Below are 18,581 nucleotides of genomic sequence, written 5' to 3'. Positions count from 1 at the left end.
TCCTTTTCCCTGTTCCACTTTTGATTAGGGCTACAGATATCGATTATTTTAGTAATCGAGTATTCTACCGATTATTCCATCGATTAATCAAGTAATCGGATAAAAAGTACTTTTTCTTTATTAAAGAGGAATACTAAATATGTAAGAGAAAATAAGACAGGTCTCTTAAAATGAACAACTAAGTTGTTTCCTGTTTACAAAAATGAAAATAAAATCTAAACCTATTTAGTGCATCTAATTGTCATTCAAAATGCAAATACAAATATATAAATTAAAAAAAAACCTAATTACTACAAAAGAAGGTAAATTAGTACAATCTAAAACAAAATACTAATAATAATAATAATACCTAAACATTGCATTTATGTTGTCCAGCCTAATTTTGACGTTTCAGTCTAACTACAGCTCAAGCAGGACATAAGCCTTTACTGTCCTCCTGGAAGACTTTGTGGTTTTTGTAAGAGGCAAAAATTAGTGGACAGGAAGGAAACTTGGAAGAAGAACAAGAGTCCATACACATCAAATTACTTAACACATTTTTCTGTAACATGAAATTAGTTATTTGTTGAATAAACCCTCTGTGTGTGTGTGTGTGTGACAGAGAGAGAGAGTGAGGCTATCAAAATGAATGACGCTTAGGCTTTCACAAAACGTGGCTAAATTAGGGACATCATAACTAGCCACCATACTGATTTATGATCTTAAATAGTCACTACATGTACCTACAATCCACATACATTTATACCGGCCTTAATTTGTGAACGTTCATATTGATCTAAGTGAAGTGTGAAGCTTGTGTCTACTCCGTGGGCTTAAAGCGGGGACTGTGTGTGAATGAGAGATTAACACGGTGAAGTTAGTTTGATATTCGGACATTAGACAGACATTCAGAAGCAGTATTTTAGGGACCGTCTACAAATTTCTGTACGACTGAAATGTGGTACTTGTTACTTACCTGGCTACGTGCCCCAGTTATTCTAATTTCTTCTTAAATTTACATATGCCATGTGTCACTGCATGCTGATTTTGTTAATTTATTAATAATAACTTAATAGATAGTAATTTGGAATTATTTGTTTTTTAATTAAAAAAAAATCACTATCACTTCAATACCTTCTAGGTCATGTGACCCAAAACTAGTACCAAAATAATCTAACCGGAAACCTCCACGAGGTACACCTCTTGTTATCCCAAAATATGTCTTCACTGATTTTTATTTGTCGACGGTCCCTAAAATACCGCTTCCGGATGTCTAATATCCGAATATCACACTAACTTCACCGTGTTGAGATGTTGAAGTATGGAACTTGTAGTGCTGTGGTACACCAGTTCAGTCTTACAGTAATCACACTCTACAGAGTTTTCTGTCTGTTTTAGTGTGAAATGAATTGTAGTGTAGCTACAATAAATGGACTAAAAGTTTCGAGGCAACTAATTTGCCTCAGTGGTTTTTTTTGTATTCGAATTACTCAAGTTACTGGAGGAATCGTTTCAGCCTTACTTTTGATAGATACTGACCACTGCAGACCAGGAACACCCCAAGAGCTGTAGTTTTGGAGATGCTCTGATCCAGCGGTCTAGCCATCACAATTTGGCCCTTTTGGTCAAATTCGCTTAAATCCTGTCCATTTCTCCTGCTTCTAACATCCACTTTGAGGACAAAATGTTCACTTGCTGCCTAATATATCCCCCCCACTAACAGGTGCCATGATGAGGAGATCATCAGTCTTATTCACTTCACCTCTCACTGCTCACAATGTTATACCTGATCAGTGTATATACGAGTTTGTGGCTATATCTCTGTGATCTGTACATGGAAAAAAGATCTGTGATTTAAAAATGACGACACTGGAAGTGTTTCAGGACCAGACATGTACAGTAGCATTGCAAAATGTTTATTATTGTTTACATTTATGAAATATCCTCTTTTGCAGCTGCAGTAATGAAATGGAGCAAAGACACAGCCGAGGAAATGATCAAACAACATGCTTCAGATCTCCTTAATCATGCAGCAGTGAGAGAGAGAGGGATTGGTATTTATTTGTTTGTTATCGACTGCAGCGTGAGTTAATTTTGATTGTTTTCATAATTTTTGGACAATTTGCACTATAACAAAACGCAATGATCTGTTTTTCTGTTAACTGTGTATTGTGTTTACATCCACAGCATTTTACTATTGCACTTTATTCATTACAAAACTGTGTAGTGGTCAGTGCTGCACTGTCCCTGGTCAGTTATTGTACTGTACTGTACTGTCTTGCACTGTTTACACACATGCACTTTATGTAGTACTGTGTAGGTCTGTGTAGTGAACTTAGTTCTGTGTTGTCTCCTGTAGTTGTGTGTTTTATGTAGCACCATGGTCCTGGAGGAACGTTGTTTCATGTTACTGTGTACTGTACCAGCTGTATGTGCTTCAAATGACAATAAAAGCTACTTGACTAAACACCAGTGACCTGGAGTCCCAGTTAATGACGTCCGCTCGTAACAACGAGTCTAAAGTCTTTACTTATGGTTTAGTAACTGGATACATGGAAATATTCTCAAAGAAATCCTTATTTTAACTCATTTCAGCACTTTTCAACACTCTACACAGTTCTGGAGCACATTATTCTCACACCAGTCTCTTCCCTACACAAATCTTTTCTGATTGGCTCATAACAGATCTCTGTTTGGAAGGTGTATATTATTCTCTGTTTTATTATATATTAAGATATTGTGGTTCACTTTTGGACTATTTGTACATCACAGACACTGTAAATAAACATCCTTACTCTGATATTTTATTACAGCTGAGTCATCATTCTTGTACAGAGAGTCTTCACCAACATAACATATCTGTCACTCCTCTACAAAGGTGTAGCAAAGGGCTGTGTCAAAGTCTGGTCTTAAGTATACTGCTGGACAGGTTCAGGAAATCCAGGTTAATCATCCTGGAGAAGTCTGTAATTTGTTCTCCTGCTATCACTGTGTGCACCACTGCTGCCCTCTGCTGGCTGCTGTCGGTGTAGCATGGTCTCAGAGTAACAAACAGGATTTAATGTTATTTAATACAGTAAAATAATCAAGAATTATTTTCATGTTAGTTTTTCCTTAGAGGAAGTGTGTGATGTCCTTCACTGCAGACACCTAGTTATGTTGATTTCCTGATTGGTTTTCAGTGTTGTGTTAGTCCTGTACATCAGTGTACCAGTGTGTAGACATGCAGAAAGAGTAATAACACTTCTGTTTGATTCCTCATTTACTCCTGACCTTTACTGCACTGAGATCCTCTACTGACACTGAATAATACTGCAGGATCGAGTTATCTGTCTTTAAGATAAAACTTTGGAATTTCCTCCATGGGATTAATAATGTTACAGCAGGAGACAAGAAACATTATGAGACAACGAAAAGACAACAATATAGCAGCAGTGAACTGAAAATGATGTATTTATTTAATTGATCAAACATTTCATCCATAAATCTCCTCAAACAACTACAATTAAAGTTCACACAGCTGAAAAATCTAATAAATGACTACATTACATTTTAAGTCTACTTCTCATTATTTAACTAGAGAAAATCTTACAAAGAAATAAAATAAAACACAGCAGTACAAATACAGTAGAGGTAGAACTAATACTGAGAAAACACAATATTAGTTCAACACCATATTTCACTCCATATTTCAGATAACAGTCAATAAACTTTTTATATTCCATACAAAGCTGGATGTAGGGCTTATTGAACACTACACACATGATCACTTTCACCTCATGAGGAGGTTTACAGGCTTTAGCTAAACAAATCCATTCAGAACAGTGAGGGTGTCTATAAGATACTGAGAAAATAACAGCAGGATATTAAAATGAGAAATCAGAATTATTTAAAATCAACACAAAACCATAAACAACAAAGAAACTCTGACACTATTTTTTCAGTAAATGCATCCTCTTTTTATAGATGAACTTTGGCTCACTCCTCTGGTGGTCTGGCAAGGAACTGTCCCAGTAGCTCCTGTCAATGTTTTTCTCACAATAATTAAAGTCATGATGCTCATTATGTGAAGTGTAGAGACTTACTGAAAGAGTTCTTACCTCGAGCTCTGTAACATATGAGCAGCAGAATGATGGTCACCAGCAGATACGGAGAGACCGTCACCACACTACAGATCAGCATGAGCACTGAGAATGGAGCTTCTACACCTGATGGACCTGAAGCAGAATAAAATAATGATCATGGTTTATTCATGCTGAACTGTTTGTATGTTTTAGCTCAATCTGCAGTACAAATAAATTCATTTTCACCCATTAAATCACAGTTGTATTTAAATTAATATTTAAATGATTTCTTACATCTGACTGAGATCCAGCTTTTGGGTGACTCTCCTCTCTCTGGGTGTTTACAGTGGTAGAAACCTTCATCTGACTTTGAGACAGTTTGGATGATCATCTCTCCTGTAGTCTGGTTCTGGATTACTGATCCATCTTTATAGAAATCAGCTCGGAGGTTTGAGGGATTTGGGTTGTGATATAAACAGCGTAGAGTCAGAGGATGTCCCTCAGTCACAGGATGGACAGGACTCTCCAGGATCACATCACCATCTAGAACACAGAACATCACAAACAAGGAAATCCACACACTATGATGTGTCTGTAGATAATAAATAAAAGTTCTCTAATTTATCTGTATATAACTTAAAACCCTCTAAACCTGTGGAGTCTGCAGATATTTAATTCAAGTCTGTAGAAAACTGCCTACACTAGCTCATGAGAAAACATTCAACTGAATTATGAATGCATCAGTACAGATATACATGATTATTGAGTATTGATTCAATTCCATTTACTGGTACTAGTAAAATTAATGTCTACTACTAACATACATGTATTCATACTCAGAACATTTTTCTTTTCCTTTAACATTAAACACACTACATGAAGACTCACCATGCACTGTGATGTGGACAGGATTACTGTTTTCTCCAGATTCAGACTCACACCAGTAAACTCCAGTGTAGGATGTGGAGAGGAAGCTGATGTTACATGTAGATCCTGTAACTGATCCCCAGTGTGAACAATCTAACACTCTCTCACTGTGTGTGTATCGTCTCACTGTCCATCCAGTAGAGTTACTCTGGTCCTCACAGCTCAGTGAGAGAGAGTCATTAGTAAAGTGTTGAGTTCTACTGGGATTGATGATCAGAGAGACTGGAGGAGATTCACCTTAAACACAGAAAAGAGCCATGTAAATGACAAATAAAGAGAAAATATGCAATATAATAAGGCAGAACAAAGGAATTGACTGTATATTTAATTTTTGTTTTCTGTATGTTAACAACAAAAAATAGCCAATGACAAGGGGTGGAGACATCAGAAAACATACAGGGGAACACGAAGAACATCCTGAAAATATTCCTCTACCAGCACTGAGGACTATTTAACTGATGCATACATAAAATAAATGCTGCATTAATCTGATCCTATATTCACACTTTTCTATTCTACACTTCAACACAACAGTTAATTTTCCTCACCAGTGATCCATAGTGGCTGTGGATTGCTGTACTGTGAGTGAAGGGCTGGTTCTCCTCTCTCTCCTCTGCACATATAAACTCCTGTGTGATTAAGAGCAGCAGGACTGAGAGTGTATTTGCCTCCAGATCCTCTGCTGCTGTCTGAGAGGAGCTCCACATACACGCTATAGCCACCATTATTATTTATTCCAGTTAAGCCGTCTCTGTAGGGAACAACTGTGTACCAGCTGAATGTCCAGTCTGTAGAGGAGTCTGTAACCTCACAGCTTAGAGTCACTGAGTCTCCTTCAGTCAGCCAGCTCTGTGGAGATACACTCAGTACTGCCCGTGGTCTCTCTGTTAATCAGGAAGTACAAGATGATTTTTTCTAGATTCATTTGATACACAGTAAGAAGCTTTTCACGAATGTCTAATTGCACATTTTCACACTCACCTGATACAGTCAGTGTAACAGCATCACTGGAGTGTGAGGAGTGTGAACCTCCTCTCTCTGCTCCTCTACAGGTGTATTTACCTGTGTGGGTCACTTCAACACCACTGATTCTGTACACCTGTCCACTACTGACAGGACTGTGTGAAGCATCTTTATACCAGCTGTACTGCCAGCTAGAGACACTTTCATCCTGTATGTCACATCTCAGAGTGACGGTCTCTCCACTGAACACCTGATTATCAGGATCTATGGATGCCACTGGTTTAGGTCTTGCTGTAGAAAAATAAAAAGCACCTAAATTGTCATGATGAATTTGTTGTCAGGGTTTACAGTGATAATATAGGAATAATGGAATAGTTTCTACTTATTAACTCTATCAGTTAATTTACAGATACATTTCATCTTCATAAACTGTGAGATCTGTTAACTTTAACTCTTAAATGTTTGTTTTAATATTAACACTACATCTAGATCAGTTAAACTCTGTTGGACAGTCTAGGCTGTAATCTTTATGGGACTGATGATTTGCACATCCACACTTGCTATTATGTCACTAGTAGAAGAAAATAGAACAGGGTGGTGCAGTACAAAAGGAGCCACAATAGGAGGTGAGCATGAAGTGATGTTTTGTGTGATTTCCAGAATAATTTGTCAGCAGTCATGATTTCTTTCACTAGCACAATTTTACACAGCCCTGTTTAACTACAAAAGCCCAACTATGGAGTGAGTAACAGTTACAAATATTAACTATGGATAGAATATTAATAATGTGAAAAGAAGAAAAATCATGACATACCTCTCGCTGTAATCTTGACAAGATCACTGAGCTCTGTGTAATAGTAGCCACGCTGTGTGTAGTTTCCTCTGCGTGCCTTACACTTGTACTCTGTTTCTCCTGCATTGTCGATTGTCACTTTAAGTGTGTTCTCTTGTTCACTGTTCAGATTCTGTAACAGATTATTATTTTTGTACCACTGAAACTTCCATCCAGTCCCCTGCTGCAGCTCACAGCTCAGAGTGATGGTGTCTCCAGTGTAGACGGAGCTCTGAGGATTCACTTTCACAGTTGCTTTGGATTTTGCTGTTGGTATGAAATGATGAAGGTCAGAGTTGCTTTTTAGAATATCTGTGTCTAACAGATGTTTTGTGTGTAAAACAACTATTAATATTTAACATTTAATTTAAAATGTGTGACGGCAGAGCCTGCACTACTGCATATCAGCCTCATTTTAACACTCCTTCTGCTTCCCAGATGCTGAAAGGACAGCACTAGATCAGCACTCTCAATGGTGTGGACAGTTTTCTTACATGGCTGGTATTCAATACATTTTCTATGCAACAAAACTCTTAATAATAATTGGAGTTAAGCGTAGAAACACTGTATTTGCTGACTTTATTTTATGAATCCTGCACAAATCAGGCACCACCATTTGAAAGTATCTGTGTTTGCTTAATAATAAGCAAAATTATATTATACAATAAGGCCATGGCAGAGGACTTTTTCTTTCACCTTAAAAACACAAAAGGGACATTATCTCACCTTCTTTTGTACTGAGCCACTTTATCAAACTTTTGGATAGGTACATAGAAACAGACATATTCTAATATTCTATTCATATTCTATTCTAATTCATAATGTCTGCGATGTTCCTGTACATCACATGATCATTAAAACAGGGAGGAGTGCTCACACATTTTACACAGACAACAGCAAACAAAGTTATAAATTATTTAAATGACCAAATAGCCAACAGAACTAAATTGAATCAGCGATTATTTCCCCAGCGGTGTTAGTGTGAACAAACATCAGTCAAGTGAAGAGAAGATAATTAGCCTCCTATTTAAATATTGTGCAGGATTTGTACCTCAGCTGATGATACAGAGACTGACGTGGATATTGCTGATAATCAAAATCTCTCAAAATGTGAAAGTTTTTTTAAAGCATTTTCCGAAAATCTCTTAAGATTATAAGGTTTTACCTGAAAAAGATTATAATTCCAATGCCTCAAAGTATCTTCTAATAAATCAGATAATGGCAGAGCCAACACAAGGTGAGATACACTGCCTTCTTTCTTAATGTTCACTGTGTTCTATTAATCAGACTGATTCACCACAATTATACTGCATACTTAATATAAAACTCAGATGTTACTGAAAAAGACATGATGATGAAAATTCTTGTGTGGAAAAATAATAATAAAAAAAATAAATAAAAAATATTGTTAACATATTAAATAAGAAATAAAAACACCCACAGACTCACCTGATACAGTCAGTGTAACAGCATCACTGATCTCTGAGCTCTGAGAGTCTCTCCCATGTCCTCTGCAGGTGTAGGTACCACTGTCAGAGTCTTCAACAGACCGGATTATGAACACCTGCCTTGTGCTGTTTGTGTAGAATCTCTTACGTCCAGCTTTATAGAGTTCATTATTATTTTTCTTCCAGCTGTAAGTCCACTGAGTGTCTCCTCCTCCCTGTATGTTACATCTGAGAGTAACACTCTCTCCAGTGAACACATGTGTATCAGGTGTTATGGACACCACAGCTTTAGGACTCCCTATAAAACATTCTGTTGTTAATAAACCTTACATAAAGTCATTCCCAAGTCTACACTACTAATATCATGTTTAGAGTGAGTATGAGTACATGTTTTTGTTACTTGTTGATACTGATATGTGTAACCTGCTTAATATTAAGAAATCAGGGGCATCATGGAGCATTTTATTTAGCACTAGTTATGTCAGTTGCTCTCTTGTGCTGCTGTCATTAAACTTGTGCAGTTTTATATTTAATATGTTGAGACATTTAAGCAGTATAAAACTATATTAGTGTTAAACTACAGTATCTATTCACATCTGGTGTTTTGTTGGTCATCTTTTTCATATGTTATGACAATTTATCTTGTGAAATGATCTTAATAATCATAAGTGAGAGTAATTATTGTAAAGAGGGGAATAGTAAATAAAGAGCCACATTGTATGGGTGATAAGAGCAGAAAGTGAATATACCAGATCAAATGGTATGAGAACAAAATATAAAATATTAAAAGATTTCTTGTTACTTCCTTTGATTAGAACTATACAAACTGTATTAATAAACAAGGAACAAATTAACCAATTGTGCACAACCTTTTCAGCCCCAAGTTCAACCCCTCAACCTCAAGGGCTCAAGTTCATATGGAAGGCATAACAGAATGGCACACTCATCAAACAAAACATGACAATAAAGAAAATGAGGAAATAATCTCTGTTCAAAAGTTTGCATACCTTTAGTTCTTAATGTTGTGTGTTGTCCCCTTTAGCATCAATCATAAAATGCAGCCTTTTGTATTAATTGTGCATGAGGTCTTTAATTCCCTTAGGTGGTATAGCTGCCCATTCTTCTTGGCAAAATGTCTGCAGTTCCTGTACATTTTTTGGCTGTCTTGCAGAACTTACACATTTAAGATCTCCCCAAAGTGGCTTAATGATACTGAGGTCAGGAGACTGTGATGGCCACTCCAGAACCTTCACCTTTTTTGCTATGGCCATTGGAAGGTCAACTTGGCCTTGTGCTTTGGATAATTGTCTTTTTGGAACATGCAAGAGTGTCCCATGCACAGTTTTTGTTCTGTAGAATGCAAATTGTTTGCCAGTATTTTCTGATAACATGCTGCATTAATCTTGCTATCAATTTTGACCAACTTCCCTGTGCAGTGGTGGCCGGTCAATAGGGGTGCCACCCCCTTAAAGTTAGCCAGAGAAGAATGCTACTTTAACATGTTAACAATAATTATATATTTTTTATATATATGTAATTTTAGAATTTATATTATTATATGAAATAAAATGATTTAGTTGTACTATTCCTCTTTTAGTCATATTATTATTTATTTAAAATAAAAATACCCAAACTGTATTTTGCTCATTTGTGTGCATGGGGCACCGGACAAACAAGTGTGGTTATGTAAAGTTTTGAAAAACATGTGACTTGAGGATGAGCTCTGATTGGCTTATTTCAAATTTTCCCTGGAACCACCCACTTTTGTTGTCAGCGAATCAATATTGTTTATATATTTTTTGGTCTCATGTGATTTGACCATTCTCAATGACTCTCATTACCACTCAGCAGATGGTCAGTTAACAGGCAGGTACCTATTAATGTGAAGCATCTTTGCAAAAAAATACCCTTTCACAAGGTGTTCGGATGAAGAAAAGAAAGATTCGAGGAGCTTGGACCAAATCGACCCAAATTGCAAATTAAGTAGCAGTGAGTTTTTTTAAACGATTACCTTCATTATTGATAATAAACCCACACTGAACTCAAATTTACTGATTTATAGTAGATTTACTGCATGCTTTAACAGTTGACTTTTTCAATATTTTATCTTAGCAGTAATGATACATAATCACCTGATAAATGGTCATTTACAGTCCTGCATTACTAACAGTTTGATTTTAAGTTTGTTAAAATCTCTCCCGCCCAATTTTTTTTGCACCAGCCACCAGTGTTCCTTTGCCACTGGAGCTCACACAACCCCAAAACATAAGAGATCCACCACCATGCTTTACAGTGGGGATGGTGTACTTTTCACTGTAGGCCTTGTTGACTCCACTCCAAACATAGCGTTTACGGTTGTGACTATAAAGTTCAATTTTGGTCTCATCACTCCAAATGATTCTGCTCCAGACGCTGTGAGGCTTGTCTAGGTGCTGTCTGGCGTACTGGAAGCAGGCCTTTTTGTACAATGGGTGCAGTAATGGCTTTCTCCTGGAAACTCGACCGTGCAGGTCATTTGTGTTCAAATACCTCCTTATTGTGCTTCTTGAAACAACACCAACACTTTTTTCCAGAGCAGCCTCTATTTCTCTCAAAGTTTTTGTGGGTTTTTCTTAGCATGCTGATCAATTCTTCTGAACCTCTTTATCAGAGTTTGAACAGTACTGACTGGTATTTTCGAGTGGTGAGATATCTTTTTAAATCTTTTTCCCTGATTTATAAAGTTCAACTACTTTATTATGCAGGGTCATTGGCAGTTGTTTTGTCTTCCCATCACCAAATGAGCTGAGAAACCCACTGACTATTTACGCACAGACACTAATCACAATTACAATGAGTCACAGGTGTGGTAACTTCTCTTTAATAGCCATTTAAACCTCTGAGTGTCAACCTGTGTGTTTATAATGTGGCCAAATATTCAAGGATATGTAAACTTTTGATCAGGTTGTATTTCAGTTCTCATTACGATTTTAAAAAGGAGTCAAACAACTATGTGATAATTAATGACTTCACGTGATCACTATCCTTAAATAAGAAAAAAATCTTTTGCATTATCAATCCTATTTTCCAAATAAATGGCAATGTTTAACAATTTCTTTCAGGGTATGCAAACTTTTGAGCCCATTAATAAGCAAAAGTATGATATTATACAGTAAAGCCATGACCGAGGACTTTTTCATTCACAGAAGAGACATAATCTTGCCTTGTTGTGACCTGAGCCACTTTATCAAACACAGGGGTAAAAGCAGGTCTAAAGACATCTAAAACATCTCTAACTAAGTCTGCTTTTCTAAGGATTTAATACAAATTTTGGACAGTTGTATAGAAACAGACATAAGTCTAATCAATTCAATTTGTAATCAAACAGTGGCGGTCAAAATGTCAGCGATGCTCCTGTGCATCACATCATCATTAAAGCAGGAAGAAGTGCTCACACAACAGCTGACAAAGGTAAACATAGTTAAATTACTGAATGCAAAGGCATTAATAACTGGAAACATAACCAAGAGAATAGAAGTGGATCAGGGATTATTTCCACAGCAGTGTTTGTGTGAACAGACATCAGTCAAGTAAAGAGAAGATAATGAGGCGTGTATTTAAATGCAGTGAGGGATTTCTACCTCAGGTGATGAGACAGAGACTGATGTGGATGATGCTGATCATCAATATCTCTCAAAATTACAGAATTCTTAGATAAAACCTTATAATTTCAATGCCTCAAAGTATCTTCTAATGACTCAGATAATGGCAGAGCCAACACAAGGTGAGATTTACTGTCTTCTTTAATAATGTTCACTGTGTTCTATTAATCAGACTGATTCACCACAATTATACTGCACACTTAATATAAAACTCAGATGCTACTGAAAAAGACATGATGATAATTCTTGTGCTGAAGAAAATAAACTTTATTAAATAAGAAATAAAAACACCCACAGACTCACCTGATACAGTCAGTGTAACAGCATCACTGATCTCTGAGCTCTGAGAGTCTCTCCCATGTCCTCTGCAGGTGTAGGTACCACTGTCAGAGACTTTAACAGACTGGATTATGAACACCTGCCTTGTGCTGTCTGTGAAGGCTCTGCTGTTATTTCTCCTCCAGCTGTAAGTCCACTGAGTGTCTCCTCCTCCCCGTATGTTACATCTGAGAGTAACAGTCTCTCCAATGAACACATGTGTATCAGGCGTTATGGACACCACAGCTTTAGGACTCCCTATAAAACATTCTGTTATTAATAAACCTTACATAAAGTCATTCCCAAGTCTACACTACTAATATCATGTTTAGAGTGAGTATGAGTACATGTTTTTGTTACTTGTTGATACTGATATGTGTAACCTGCTCAATATTAAGAAATCAGGGGCATCATGGAGCATTTTATTTAGCACTAGTTATGTCAGTTACTCTCTTGTGCTGCTGTCATTAAACTTGTGCAGTTTTATATTTAATATGTTAAGACATTTAAGCAGTGTAAAATTATGAGTGTAAAACTACAGTATCTATTGACATCTGAGGGTTTGTTGGTCATCCCAGCCTTATCTTAAGGCAAAGTAAATAACATAGTAAATAAAGGGCCCCACAGTGTGGGTGAATTTACTAAGAGCAGAAAACTAATCTATATAAAACATAAAATATTAAAAGAGTTCATGTTACTTCCTTTGATTTGAGCTAGAAAAACTGCATTTATAAACAAGGCACAAATTTACACATTTTACACAAACCTCTCAGCTCCAAAACAAATCAGATATGCAGACAATATAAAGGATAAACTATATATAAATCACCTTGAGCCTGGGTCACTGGTATAAGTGAAATCAGCACTAAAAAGGAAACAGAAACAGAACATGAAAAAAATATGGAAAATATTCAGTCTGTTAATGAAAACAGCACATTTTAGGCACCCATACCCCACAAGATTAAATGTTATTCAGGAAATCTAAACTACCATCTGTAAGAAATACATTTTAATCTCTCTAAATAATAAATAAACAAAAGCTACAATGATTTATACAAAGGTCACTGTTGTGCTCATAAGGTCTTTATTTCACTTTATCAAATAAGCAGCCGATTATTATTATTACTGAAGAGGAATAATATTTGATCTGGGACTGTGGAAGTGGGGGTGTGGTTGAGCACCGTTTTGTGAATGGAGAAATCAGCTGAGGAAGGTAAATGGTTGAGATCATGCACCTGTGGCTTATCCTATTAATAACTTTTACTCTCTTACAGCTCTGGAAAAAATAAGAGACCACTGCAAAATAATACTTTTCTTATATTTGTTTCTTACAGGTTCATGTATTGGTGAGATGAACAGTTTTGTTTCATTTTTTGTGAACTGCTGACAATATTTCTCCAAAAAATTCAATATATAACTATTGTTATTTAGAGTGTATATTTAAAGGAAATGACAACACATCAAAATAACCCAAGATCATGCAGTATTTGCAGAGCTTTAATAACTCAAATAAAACAAAATGCAAATAATTTGTAAACAAATTGGTTTAATGCTTCGGCTAAATAACATTAAGAAATCAGTATTTGGTGGAATAACCCCGATTTGCATGTGTTTTGGCTCCATGCTCTCCACCAGTTTCTCACATTGCTGTTGGGTTTATACCACTTTATACCAACCTTATACCACTCTTTTTGCAAAAAAGCAAACAGTTCAGCTTTGCTTGAAGGTTTGTGACCATTCATCTTCCACTTGATGACATTCCAGAGGTTTTCAATAGGGTTCAAATCTGGAGATGTGGCAGTGGTCTCTTATATAGTCAACAACAAAAGTTGGGAGAAGTGAAAGCTGAGAGCTGTATGTGTGCTTTGTGTGAAAATCGAAAATAAAACTGAAAAGTTTTAATTAAAAAATTTATACTTTTCGTTAAGCTCATCCAGTCTTCCTCCAGTCTCCTCTTTCCAAACCTGTAAATGTTATAGGTATATAAAACCAGATGATCACACTGGGACTGTGGAAGTGGACTACATTTGTTAAGCTTCTGGGCGGAAAGTAAGATACCCTTCTAACATGCTATCTATCATATCATGAAAGCAAACGGCAAGTTATTTAATTTTATCTATCATACAATTTGTGGTTGTCGCTAATTTCTAAATTCTGTAAACATTTTCCTTTTGTGACATTTATATGACTGACTTTAAGAAGTACAGCCATGAATTATGATTCGGTCAATGCCATATGTGTGTCTATAATAAAGAATTATTATAATGTTTTGTTGAAATGTTAAATGAAGTATTACAATTTTAAATGTATATACCAGTGTGAATGTGTCTGTCCGTAGGAATTGGACTTTCCTATCTGTATGATTTGGACTCATTTGTCTGCATGAGGTGAATTTGCCTGCCTTTGACTGTTTAGGTAAACTCATCTAAACTCAACACTGAAAAACTGAGGAATATTATGATAGTGGTAGGAATATTAGGAAACTCTAAATTGAGGAATATTATGGCAGTGGGAGTGCTACATTATTACAAATTAATTGGCTGTGCAAAATATGTAGCTTCACAACATTAAAATGGTTGGACATATTGAAACACAGTAAATGAGGTAGGTTTGTGTTTAACTTTTGTCTCAAAAGTGCAAACACTCAATTGTAGAACCAAGGCTGGTCATTAAAATGCATCTCCTTACAGTCTCAGAGTATTGAGAAAAAAAGGGATGCAGTGGTCTGCTGTCTCACTGAGGACCTAGGGGAGACCTAACAAGAGCTCTTCCAAGTCTCTCTGGTAAGTTACAAAATGATTGATCTACACAAGGTGTTTATAGACATCATGGACTAACAATTTTCTCATTTACAGCATGTGGTTAGACATGATTGGAGTCAAGCATTCAACCATGAAGTTGCTTGTGATCCATAATCCCATGGCTGAGGACGATCTGGTAGACGTGACTATTGTGATAGAGGGCATCTTCATAACAAATAGTATTTAGTAGGGTATTTTCCCTATTTATACTGGTTGTGTTGCATTTGTTTTTTGTCCTCATTATGTGCCTTATCTGTTTTGTGTTGCTGTTGTTGTTTCCTCCCTGTTGTTTTCTGTGTAAGTGTTTATTACGACGAGGACCCAGCAAAACAAAAAGCAAATGCAACACAACCGGTATAAGAATTAATAAGAATTAGGCAGGGCAAACACGTGAAAACACAAAACAAAACAAACTACATGACACAGAAAACACAATGCCAGAAAGCCCCCTAGTGTTCTGACAGGGACATGTACAACCATCCTGACAGTTCTAGTAATATAATATTTCTTACTAAATAGGGATGCTCTGATCTATCAGCCACAGATCGGTGGTGGCTCAAGTGGTTAAGGCTCTGGGTCATTGACTGGAAGATGGAGGGTTCAAGCCCCAGCACCACCAAGTTGCCCCTGTTGGGCCCTTGAGCAAGGCCCTTAACCCTCTCTGCTCCAGGGGCACTGTATCATGGCTGACCCTGCACTCTGACCCCAACCTCCAAAGATATGCGAAGAAAGAATTTCACTGTGCTGTAATGTATATGTGACAAATAAAGGCTATTTCTTTTCTAAAAGATCACAAGTTGATTACGTAACATGTAAGGATGTACATATGATGATATCAAAGTTTAGTGGCACAGTCAGATCAACACCAGGAGTTGCTATGACCTCTCGAGAAACAAGGGAAAATTTTCCATTTGCCGTCTAAAAAGACATATCACGTGGATAAATGTTGGCCAAAGGATTTAATACGAAAAACCTGATTCTGCACAAGCCTGTCACATTTCACCTCACCCTGTCCTGTTGTGGCAAGCACTTCCAGGTCATCTGCCAGCTTGGATCATGCACTTCCAGGTCAGATGCTATCTTCTTAAACTCTTTTACGCTATTTAAGGATGCTCCCATCTCTCGCTCACTGCCAGATGGTCTCAACAGTTTCCCTGAGTCTCTGTGAGTCATCCCGCCGTATTTCACTCTAGCCTTTTTCCTTGTTTTTGATCCATGCCTGTTTTCCTGGTTTTGCCACTCTGATTTATCTTCTTTGGATATTTTCCCCATGGATGTTCTGTATATTTTTGCCTGGTATGTTTCTTGAATTTAGCTCATAAACCTTGCTACTTTGTTTCCCCCGAATTGTGGATACTTTTCCGAGCTAATCTTCCAGATGACGTTTGACTGTTTTCCAGTTTTTGCTTCTCCGATTTTGCCCATTTGGATTTTTGCCCTCTGTATGTTCCATATATCTCTTGCCTGGTATGGTTGCCACTAGCATGGATTATAGCCAATAAACTTTGCTACTTGGTTTCACTGCATACTGTGGATTTTTCTGAACTCTTCCGAATGCAAATATTTGTGTATGTACTTTGGATTTTTGCCCCACATGTGGAATACTGTGTGTAAATTCAGCTACTTCTATGGATTTAGGACTTCTGTGCAAGTATTGGAGATTCAGCTACTTTGTGCACCTTTTGCTCTCTGGGTTATTGTGTTTATATGCTGCCTGCCACCCACTGCTAGCTGGAACTGTGTTTCCCCTTTTGCCCTTATTAAACTTCCTTACCTAACTCCTGTCTGGCGTCCTGCACTTGAGTCTGTTCTTGTGGTCTACCTGAGAGAGCCACCGCAAGACATATGGTGAATGCTAAAAACAACCAATGGCTACTAGCTCTCAGATTAGCCATCAATTACAGCTATGCTAAAAAAAAAAACACCAAACAATAAAAAACACACTGTGTAAAGTTTCTTGATCCAGTTTTGACTCCCCATCTGTGGCATTACTTTGTATGGAAAAAAGAGGTTAAGTCTAACAGTCAAAAAAAGCTTACATTTAATTTATAGAAAGCCTGAACATCAGGGTAGATATCAGCCGAACGCAATGACAAAGAATCTGTAGATGATATAGGCTGGAAAAATCTGGAGTGGAGCATTCCTATTAATGAAGTGGCCAGTGAGGGTATGCTCTGAAATCTTATCATACTGAATAATTTGTTTGTCTCCGACTGGCTGTGGAGACTCTAGCTTCAAATGGTCATTTTCAGTTTGGACAGTTTTTGGCTGTAATGAGTTCAATGATGTCAGTGTAGTTAAATTTACCCACATTATCAGCAGTTTAAAAGTTAGTTATTGCACATCCATCTTCACACCTCCTCCACTTTTTTACAGCTGAATTTCTACCACTACATGAAAATAGATAATAAACCACATCTGTGACCTGCTCTTTGCTCTCAGGCCTCTAACACAGTCACTGCTCTGTGTGTACAGGACTAATGAGAAGTGTTTGTTTCTGCACAATTATTGATCTTATTTTTAGCACTGAAAGAATAATTAATGGTAATTGGTAAATATTGATCCCTGATTGCACTTGGTATTAGTGTGTATTAGACTGAACCTGCTGTATTGAGATGTTTCCAGGCACAGACCATAATAGTATCAAAAGTATTTCTGGAAATTATAAGGCTTTTGAGTTTATTAAAACCTTTCTGTATACAGAAAACACTGGGTGAAGATCCCAACAATACAGACTCTTAATCTTATAAGATGATTTAAACCCTGTGTTTTAAACTTGCTCTACTTCTACTCTTACCTGTTGAACTATCATAGTTACTGAGAGTAGATACACATCAAACTAAACCCTTCTCATAACAGATATGGAGACACTGATCCACCTGAACAGTCCTGCTGAAGTACACACAATGTCCTAATCACACAATAAGCTCATCACTCAGGACATTCAGACTGCAGATGAACAACTTTATACCCCACCACTCACTCTAATGAAGACACAAAGAGAACATTTACTCACAGAGCATCACATAGAGTGGACTGAGCTCCATCCTGTCCCTCTAATGACTGACTGACTGACACAGCAGAGGCGTGTGTTAAAGCCTTACCACTTTACCACTTCCTGTGTTCTCACAGAGAGAGAGAGAGCAAAAGAGAAAAAGAGGAAGGATGGAGATTTGTAAACTAATCAGCCATAACCACCTGCCTAATATTGTGTGTATCCCCCTTGTGGCAGTAAAGCTCTGAACCCTCAAAGCATGAACTCCACAAGACCTATGAAGGTGTTTTGTGGTATCTGGTATCAAGACATTTGCAGAAGATACCAGCAAGTCATGTGAGATCAGGCCTGCATCCAAGAAAATATGAGACATCTATTAAACATGTAGAATGAACTGGCAACTCAAATAGGATCATTACACAAATAATGGACAAATAATGGACTAATCCATTTTTTGAAGGGGGTTATTGGTTTGGAAATGAAAACTTATTTTATCAATGTTGCATGGTTTTGCTAAAATTTTGTTTCACTGAGTGTAATTTAATGTATTACACATATAGGAATTCAATCATAAGAAGAGGCCTTTGAACTACAGGAAATGGGTTTCTATTGC

The 18,581-nt window shown here is 37.0% G+C and overlaps 1 protein-coding gene across 1 annotated transcript in view; it reads right to left on the bottom strand.

The window, feature by feature from the left end:
- Positions 1 to 18,581, bottom strand: part of LOC131356324 (Fc receptor-like protein 5) — a 94,997-nt gene that overhangs the window by 73,945 nt on the left and 2,471 nt on the right. Inside the window, exons 2-6 of the mRNA XM_058395228.1 lie at positions 13,002 to 13,037; positions 8,215 to 8,511; positions 5,519 to 5,854; positions 4,932 to 5,207; positions 4,338 to 4,586 (exon numbers count right to left, since the gene is read on the bottom strand). Of these exons, the coding sequence (XP_058251211.1) occupies positions 4,338 to 4,586; positions 4,932 to 5,207; positions 5,519 to 5,854; positions 8,215 to 8,511; positions 13,002 to 13,037 (1,194 nt within the window). The remainder of the gene's footprint in view (positions 1 to 4,337; positions 4,587 to 4,931; positions 5,208 to 5,518; positions 5,855 to 8,214; positions 8,512 to 13,001; positions 13,038 to 18,581) is intronic.

Source organism: Hemibagrus wyckioides, linkage group LG07 (assembly GCF_019097595.1).
Source record: "Hemibagrus wyckioides isolate EC202008001 linkage group LG07, SWU_Hwy_1.0, whole genome shotgun sequence".
NCBI lineage: Eukaryota > Metazoa > Chordata > Actinopteri > Siluriformes > Bagridae > Hemibagrus > Hemibagrus wyckioides.
The sequence above is the reverse complement of the archived record's forward strand: the minus strand, read 5'-3'. Positions and strand labels throughout refer to the sequence as shown.